Raw genomic sequence first — 9,568 nt, 5'->3', positions numbered from 1 at the left:
ATTGGAGAAAAATAGAACCACCACGTACACAGGGAAAAGAGCACAAAAATTCAACTGATACAGAATAACTGAAAAGTCACAATTATCCAATGTTTGCAATTATTTTTCAAGTTCTTAAACAGCTCCCTTCAACTTGTTTTTTAATGCAACCAATTTTTCAGCTGAACTAGCATCAAGTTTTCAAAATATTAAGAGCCTGAGGGAAGGGACCAGCCCTTAAGATGATGAAGGTGACGCCAAGAGTCTCCTCCTAACAGGAACAATTCTACATAAAAATTCCTTAAGAGTAACTACCAAGTCTTCTGGAACGGTCTACATATCTCAGATACCATCAGGGATGAGTTAGAACACTGACGTAGATGGCCCAGTATGGAGAAAGGCACACAAAATAGTTGCATTTCCTTGTCAGATGAGCTCATATAAGGAAACCAAAAGAGCTGAGAATATATAGGTAATGGCTATTCAAAAGAAATTAGGAAGGCATTCGAAATACCACATATTGTTACACAACAGTGTGCACACTGGTGCAATTAGACACACACAACTTTGTTCAAATAGCTGATTATGGGTCTTTGAGAACTCAAGAAAACATCAATAGCAGATAGAAAAAACCAAGTCTCTGGCTAGGTCCTAGGTATTCTTCCTCATGGCTCGAAAGAGTCAGGAAATATATTGGTGCAAAAAGCATTAAAGCAGCTCTGATTTAAAAAAACCAAATGTTCTGCTTTTCCTTCATGATCAGCTCATTTCCAAGCTTTAAGGAAAAACAAATTAAGGAAAAAACCCAAAACAAGAAACCTGTAAAAAAAAAAAAACACTGGTGGTAAAGAGAAGCCTTTTACTTGCATTATCAACTTCAAGAACAATATTTTTGCTATTTTCTATGTCTGAACAACACCCCTGAAAAGTAGGTGTCCAATCATTATGAGAATCCTTCAATTTTGAAAGGAATTAAGATTAACATGACAAAATTCAAAATTCCAACTAGGGGATGTGTGGAGAAAATGAAGGAGGACCTTTACATGTAGGGCTTTAGGAAGTTAGAACAAAAATGATAGGAAAGGCTTAATTACCAACAAAGAGTTGGGGTGCTTCCAAAAGAACTTTGGTAGAAAAAAATAGGAATGCTAAATCCTAAATAGCCTGTAAGAATCTACAGTTGGTCCAAGTTAAAGACAAAACTGTTCAAACAACATTAAAATCTAAAGGAAATTGAAAACGAGTTGATGGAATTTTTAGTTGTGTAAAAACTTATAAAATATGTGGGTTTTGGTCTCCTTTGCAATGTTTATATTGTATTCATTTTTAATATGAAGAAAGAGTTGGATTTTTCTCTCCTATTGTGTTCTTCTAGTACAAATGATCAGCAATTTCCTATTTCAGCTATTTTTATAAGTACCTGTTAATCAGCACAGTAAACTCAGGGCTAAGTCATATACACACATCCCATAACCATGACTGGAGCATTTGAGGATGTGTATATACAAGAGATTATATAAACAACTGTCCCTCTACTCGAAAACTTGTTTTCAAATAATTTTTTTCAAAACATTCCTTTGAGTGTAACAGAACATTACTTAGTAAAATATCGATAGCTATGACAACTTATTTTTCTTTTCAAGGGAAATCACAAAACAGGTGAACAGCCAAGTCCAGGGTGGTTTTTCTATTTGATAAATACATCCAGAACTCTGTACAGTAAATAAAGTTTGCATGCAGTTTAAGTATCTTTAAATGCCATTTTAAGCAAATAAACCTTTGCTTCATAATTAACGGTGTATAAGAATCCCACGTTTTTAATAGCCATAGGGACCTCTTCCCCAGTTCCAAAGAGGAATCATGAAGACCAAGTACTTTCTTAAGAGTTTTCTGCACATCATACTAAATAACATGCAAAGAGTTCAACAACATTCTTCTTTAAGTATTACTCTTTTAATGGGCATGTTAACCACTGAAAATGTCCACTCAACTATTTCCATTACACTGCTTCATTTGGTCATTGGTAGTATAAAAGAAGTCAAACAATATAGGATCAACAAGTTAGGTTTATCCACTGGCTACGACATGAGACACAAAATGCTCCAAGGCCAAAATTTTATGCAATGTAGTTGTACTGATTTGGATTTTCTTTATCTCTCTCCATGTAGTCCCGGTCAATTAAGGATTCTATTCTCTTCTTAAGATCAGCAGGCTGTAAGAGAAGGCAAATATTCAGTGCAAAGCTCATATGCATTGGCTCAAGCCCATTTACCAACATACCATTAAAAAAAGAACAGTTCTGGCTCACTGACAATGTATTTAATCTCTTTATTTTTTTATTTTTTAAAAATCAAAAATTTTAAAAGATAAGGTATAATGAAAATAAACCAGGTTAAGAAATGTTTTAAACTATACACAGACTGTCACACCTTGTCATGTCATTATACAACACTTTCTATTACTTTTCTATTTGAAAGAGGTCTTCTAAGAACCAGGCTATTCTCCACACAAATACAAAAGATGAACTCATAACTTCACATGGAAAAACATTATTTAAGTTTAGGGAGACAGAATGCTACCTAATTTTGCCAAGACAGTTTGTGATGATAGGTAGACCTTAAATTTGGGCAAGAGCTAGTTCTCAAAGTCAGGTTGCACTTCCATTACACTTAAAAAAATGTACTAAAGAACAAAAAATATACTGCAGAGATCACTATTTATAAGAATATTACAACAAATGGTGTGATAAGTATATTCTAATAACTCAGATCTTCATATTCCAGGTTTGATGTAAGATTTAACTATTACCTACCAGAACATTAGGATTTTTGAATCCTACTTGTGGTTTAAAAAAATTGAGAAAGCTTATAAGTTTGCTTTCATGACTGTATTCTTAGTTCTTAGATGACAAATTCCACTCTTTTGTATCTAGCCTATAAAAAATATAATCTTGCTTGCTAATAGTGAGTTTTTCAGATTGTGTAAAATGGCCACTTGATCAACAGGGTTAAAGAAGGAAATTTTGATGGGGCAGCCAAAATTTCAGCCACAATAATCAGAGTAATTCCAAGGTTTGAAAACCAAAATGACTTTCTCTTAATTATGGTGAACCTAGAATATCATCACTTCCTCTTACCTTCTCTAGCATCAGTAATCTTTCTGGCTGGAGGTGAAATGATCGTTAGGCAGACCATGAGGGTGAAAGTGTGGTAATGAGGAGGCAGTGTTAGGTTTGAAGAAGAGAGAAAGCCTACCTTATGGGCATTAACATCTAATGAGCAGCTATTATATGCCAGGCCCAGTGCTAAGTATTTTTTACACACGAGGTCTGTCCAGAAAGTATCCAGCCATGTAATATGAAAAATAGAGACATTTATTAAAGATGATAAGATACAAGAAACATTGTACATAGGACAACGACGCCTCAGTCCCCTTCAAAGCAGACACCTTGGGATCTCATACAGTTCTCCCAATCGCCATCAGCTGCCCCATCACGTTTTTCTGAATCTCATCGACGATCTGAAATCTCTTCCTTTTCAAAGGTGATTTTAGTTTTGGGAAAACCAGAAGTTCCAGGGTGCCAGGGTGCCAAATTTGGGCTGTAGGGGGGCTGAGTCACCTGGGTGATTTGATATTTCGCCAAAAACTCTGCACAAGACGTGATGCATTAAGCAGGCATGTTGTTGTGATGAAGGCCCATAGATGCAGCCTTCTGAATCATCCGAATAGGTCCCAAGGAGGAATGTTGAAGCTTAACACAAAATTTGATGCAGATTTGTTGCTCTACTCAGTCATTTTGAATGCGACGGCCACACAGTACACACGCTCACTCAGTGGCGCTACTGCCCTCACTGACTAGTACAGTGAAGTTGTCATTGTTCACACAGGTGCATTCCAGCCCACTCTCCTTGGCCACCAGGTTACATCAATGTCGCACAAACTGTTCTCATTATATTAATAATGGTTGTACCTTTTCCAGACAGACGTTGTATATTATCTCATTTGGAAATCTTCGAAAACTTGGAAAACATTGTAGTACACCACCACACTGTCTAAGCTTCTTTATCATTGGGAATTAACACTGGAGCATACATTTAATAACCAATTTCAGTTTGCCAGGACTATTGCTAAACTTTTAAAAAAGATAGTTAATGAGGGCTAGTTATCTGTATAGAGTTTCTAATGGCCACTCGTCAGCTAACTAAACAAAAGATTTAATTTAAAATAACAGATCTGCCCTAGCTGGTGTAGCTCAGTGGACTGAGTGTCAGACTGCAAAACAAGGAATTGTCGGTTCAATTCCCAGTCAGGGAACATGCCTGGGTTGCAGGTCAGGTCCCCAGTGGGGGGTATGTGAGAGGCAATCACACATTGACGTTTCTCTCCCTCTCTTTCTCCCTCCCTTCCCTTCTCTCTAAAAATAAGTAAAATCTTTTTAAAAAATAAAATAACAGATCTGTCAAATACCAAGCTGTGTGTGTATATGTGTGTGTGTATTTCAATTACAGTTTATGTTCAGTATTATTTTATATTAGTTTCGGATGTACAGCACAGTGGTTAGACAATTGTATAATTTACTAAGTGATACTCCTAATAATTCTAATACCCACCTGAGCCATATACAGTTATAACAATATAATTGATTATATGCCCTATGCTGTAACAATGTATTTCAAGCAGAAAAAAATAACAAAAATAACAAAATAGCTCAAAAGAAATATAGTGAATGAATCTGAAAAATTCAGACTCATTTAGCAGTTAAACTTTTAGGTATAAGACCTTTTATAAACTGTTTTCCCTTTTTGGTCACAGCTGTCCACATATGCCAACAATGGGTTTTTGGAATTATGTATATGAACATGAGAAATTAAAAGTTTTGACCCTCCAGCCCTGGCCAGCATGGCTCAGTCAGTTGGGTATCATCCTGAAAACCAAAAGGTCACTGGTTTGGTTCCCCGTCAGCATATATGCCTGGGTTGGGGGTTGCAAGCCTCATGCCCCGTTCCCAGTTGGGGCACTTGCAGAAGGCAACTAATACCATGTTTCTCTCCCTCTCTTTTTCCCTCCCTTCCCTTCTTTCTCAAATAAAGTAGAATAATTAAAAAACTTTTGATCCTCCACCTGATTTTGAGACTTTTAATCTGTGTTTAGAAGATTTATGTTTGAGCCCTGGCTGGTGCGGCTGAGTGGGTTGGGTGTCGTCCCACAAATGGAAAGCTTATGGGTTCAACTCTCAGTCAGGGCACATTGCAGGCGGAGTCCCCGGTAGCGGGCATGAGAGAGACAATCACACATTGATGTTCCTCTCCCTTTCTTTCTCCCTCCCTTTCCCTCTGTCTAAAGATAAATAAATGAAATCTTTTAAAAAAGGTTCATATTTGAAAATCTAATGTATTCTCTTTTATATATAACAAGCTCAATACGAAAACACAGAAATACCTACCTTTACTGGAAATTTCAACTGGTTGTACACTTCTGAAACCAGGAGATTGTGGCTAAGTGTCTTCCTCATCTTCATAATTCGAACAATTGCAGCATCAATTTGATACTGTCTGTCTTGAAATACTCTTTCTGTAGTGCTTGCTTGTTCCTCAACCTAGCAAAAGTTTTATTAACAAAAGAAACTTTTAAACTTAGGAATTGTATCTGAAGTAAAACTTGATTAATCCTTATACAAATTGTGTATTTTAGGAACATGACACACTGCTAATGTGTTAAATATGCTGAATTATCTAAAGAAACGTTATAAATACCAACAAATATAACTCCTTTCTGTCCTAATTACATTGCCCTGTACCTATGAAGTAATGACGATATTAATTAACAGCAAAATACCATCTCTGAGTTGCTTTTCTAGAAGTAGAGACATGCTGATTATGATTTTATCATTTTCTTTTACTCTGCCCTTGAATTCTTCTAAAAGTGCCACAGGGGTGGTTGACTAAATTTCTGTATGACATTAGCTTCTCTGTTAAAATGATTGACTCTGACCTCTGACTCAAAGTATGGCACCAACTAGCTAAGCTCATGGAGTCAACTTTTTACAAAAATAATTTTTTGTAATATATAAATCAGAAATACACACTGTTAGTGCTTACATTCATTCAAGACTAACAAATTTAGGTGTTTAGGAGTCAGTTTACCAATTTTATTGCTAAAGCAAGAATGTTCATCTTTAGCAACTAAATCAAAAGAATAGTTTGGGCTTTTTCCCCAGCAGTTCCATTCTGATACAGCAGAACTGTTTTAAAAGCACACAGTGATCTTCTAAAGGAACATGATACCTCTGATGTGAATGTGAACAAGACAGGAACTTGTTTGAGATACTGACCTCTGTCCCACATTAAAACCTTTTCTCAAGCCTTGCATTAAACCTACTGGAACTGAAACCAACTGGTTTCAACAAATGCTGTAGTTGTTGGTTTCCTTAATAAACGTCTGTTACAAATTCAAAAGGCAAACACACCAAAATATTCACTGTTAATCAAAGAAATACTAAATCATTCATATTTTTCATCAAGCAAGTTGGCAAAGATTTAAAAAAGAAAATACACTCTTGAGTGCTGCAAGGGCACTGTTAAGACAGGCCGTCATGCTGCTAGAGCACAGGTGGCAAACACAGGGCCTTTGGGCCGAATCCCGCGCTCCACTTTGTTTTATCCAGCCCAGCACCTTGTTTCTAGCAGCGCTGAGCTTTCACTTAACTATTAAGGAGTACTCACATTCAGACAGTCCTAAATTACGTTTGGACCTTTGAAAGCAACTGCGAGGCTGACATGGCCACCCAGTAAAAATGAGTTTGACACCCCTGTGCTAGACAGAGTGTAAATTGGTGCAGACTTTCTGGAATACAGTATAACATAATGTATTAAGACTGAAAATGTTCGTACTCTTTGACCCAAAATATCTATTTCCATGAATTCATCGTAAGGGAAGTCTCAGAGAGATTAAGATTTGGGTACAAAGAGGTTTATTACAGCTTTATTTACAATACTAAAAAGTCATGAATTTAATTGCCCAATAATGTGTGTTGGTTGAATAAATTATAATAGCCCCATAAAAGAATATTGTATGGCCAACTGTCATTTTATAAAGATATTTAATGGCATGGGAAAAATCTAAAGGTTTTATGTTAAACAAAAAAATCAGTATAGAAAACTACACTGAGTTATCAGGTCCAACTGTATGCATCTCTCCATAAAAAAAAATCACAAAATCAAATACTCAAATACACTGAGCTAGATATAGGCATAGAAAATGTTAATGTTAATGGTGGTGTTGTAAAATCTTCTTTATAAATTTTTATTATGAACACATGTAATTCCAGTGTATTAGGGAAAGGAGAATGCAAAAGAAATACCGTTTCTTTCATCTGAATTTGATTGATCTTTATCCTGAAGAGTTTGTGTTTGAAATCATCATTACAAATGAACTTGTCACCATCTTCAATATCTTTGCCCTTTGGATTTTTTGCCAGAACTCTAGCTTTGCCACATGCCAAAGACTGCAGTGTCCTCCTTAACTCGCCATCCTCTGAAGAAGAACAATGGCTCAGTCATTTATTAGTAGCTTATCAACAAGAACAGCTACATTCAACCTCAGCCTGACTTATACCCCATCTCGCAATTAAAATTGTTTCCTTTTTATCCCAAGGTCACTGGCGACTCCCTCTCTGTTCTATCCAATGGCTTTTTCCCTGGTCATTCTCTAAAGACTTCAATCATCATTCCATGAGGAGAGCTACCAAATCTTCAAAAATGATATCTCACTTCTTTCCAGTCCCACATTTAAAGGATATCTCCACCTGGATGTTTTTACTATCATCAACTCCAGTATGTTCAAAATTTTATTCATCTTCCCCATAAAACTGGGTCCTCTTTCCGACTATTACCTGTGAAGCTACCAACCTCTTCGGGAAAGAAACCCTAGAATCACATTTGACTCTTCCTTCTCCTTCATTCTCCACTTATCTAGTAAGTTGCTGCTTCCTTAGAGATGCCTCTTCTCCATTCTCACTGGCCTCCTTCTAGTCTAAGCCCCTTACCACTTTATGTCCAAATTACCCCACTAGTTTCTGGATAGGAACTTCTTCATCCTCAAGCTGCCCTATTGTCTACTAATTCCAGGTAAGTTGTTCATATAATTCACTTCCATTATGTCAAATACTTGCAACCCTACAATGTAGGTTTCATTTGCTAGATTTGTGAGGTTCTCCATGACCACGCTCCACCTGTCTTACTTACATTTTTATCTCCCTATTCTGTGTGCAGTTAAACACTTCATGACTCCTGCCCACACTGTTCTCATATCTATCTCCAAGCCTTTTCTCACAATATTTCCCCTTGCAGCATATGCTTTCATCCCTAAAACGTTAAGGCCCAGCTCAAGCTCTACCCCGTTCATGAAAGCTTTCCCAATTGTACCCATCCACAGTGATCTCTTGCTTCATGAAATTCTTAACACACTCCTAGTCCATACTGGATTGGAACTAAATAGTTGTAAAATTAGTTCAAGTGTCATTTCCCCCTTTCCCAGTGGTCATATTCTAAGTGCTGAGGAAAGGGATTATTCCTCTGCATCCACCCCCTGCCCAAGCTCTGAACCTTGTGTAGTGCACAGAGTGGACACTGAATAATGCTAATTGACTGAGTCAACACAAACCTATTCCGGTAGCCTGCTTGATCTCTTCTAAACTGAACTCCTCTCCTTCATTAAACATTAGCAGCACCAGTGTTTGAAAAAGAGAGACCTGGAGTTCTTTTTTACCCTGTTGGAGAAACAGCAGTGTTTAGCCATCATTAAAAAAAAAAACACACACATTAAAAATTAATCAAGTAACTAATCTCTTACAGGAAAGCACTTTTTTCAATTAGCGGACTTAGAAACAGGATTAACAGTATCCAGAAAAGCCATTATGTTCAGTGTAGGGCTTACATGTCATGCTACCTAGAACAGGAGGAAGGATTGGGTGACCTTCTTACAGGTCCTTTTTTAAAGCCTTATAATTAAAACTGAACAATAAAGTAATGAAAATTAATACCTTAGCGTCCTTCTGTGTCATTACAGATATTTATCATGAGCAGCAAGAAATCACTATTTCAAATGTATTTTTTACTTTTTTGATTCAGGTAAGTCGTGAAAAGCTGTAGGAAATCTATTCTCTAGTTCCCAACAACAAAAGAAGTTTCCTCTCAAGAAGTGGCAGTGAATTTTGCATTCACAGGTGGGAAGAGTGGGAGAAAGGGTTATTGCTTTTGGTTTTGCAGCAGGGTGAAATCAAGTGTCGAAAAACCACACTCATCATACTCAAAACTGATAAGCTATCACTGTCATGCATATTTTAAGGATAAATTTATAAACAAATTAAGAGGGATGACCTCAACATCAAAGGTGAGAGTGAAAACTTAGTTTGGGGAACATTCACTTACCTCTTTAAATTCAGCCTTTAGCACACAGTGTCCTAGGGTTGACTGCCACTGAAGTTTCCTGCCACTATGTTTGCCTAGGTAAAATGTCTTGAAAATCTCCTGAAGTTTTACCATCTACAGAAATAAAATAGAGTTTCTCTAAGCTGTTTCCAATACCACAC

The 9,568-nt window shown here is 36.7% G+C and overlaps 1 protein-coding gene across 7 annotated transcripts in view; it reads right to left on the bottom strand.

The window, feature by feature from the left end:
* Positions 1-1,651: 1,651 nt before the first annotated feature.
* CUL4B (cullin 4B) overlaps positions 1,652-9,568 on the bottom strand; it is a 54,378-nt gene continuing 46,461 nt past the window's right edge. For all 7 annotated transcript variants that reach the window (XM_024566889.4, XM_045200733.3, XM_024566890.4 and 4 more), the window contains 5 exons: positions 9,408-9,521; positions 8,641-8,746; positions 7,340-7,512; positions 5,423-5,575; positions 1,652-2,191 (listed from right to left, as the gene is read on the bottom strand). In XM_024566889.4, the coding sequence (XP_024422657.2) occupies positions 2,096-2,191; positions 5,423-5,575; positions 7,340-7,512; positions 8,641-8,746; positions 9,408-9,521 (642 nt within the window). In that variant the 3' untranslated portion in view covers positions 1,652-2,095. The remainder of the gene's footprint in view (positions 2,192-5,422; positions 5,576-7,339; positions 7,513-8,640; positions 8,747-9,407; positions 9,522-9,568) is intronic.

The sequence above is a fragment of the Desmodus rotundus genome, chromosome X (assembly GCF_022682495.2).
Source record: "Desmodus rotundus isolate HL8 chromosome X, HLdesRot8A.1, whole genome shotgun sequence".
Lineage (NCBI taxonomy): Eukaryota > Metazoa > Chordata > Mammalia > Chiroptera > Phyllostomidae > Desmodus > Desmodus rotundus.
Note: the sequence above shows the minus strand (reverse complement) of the source record. Positions and strands in the feature narration are given on the sequence as shown.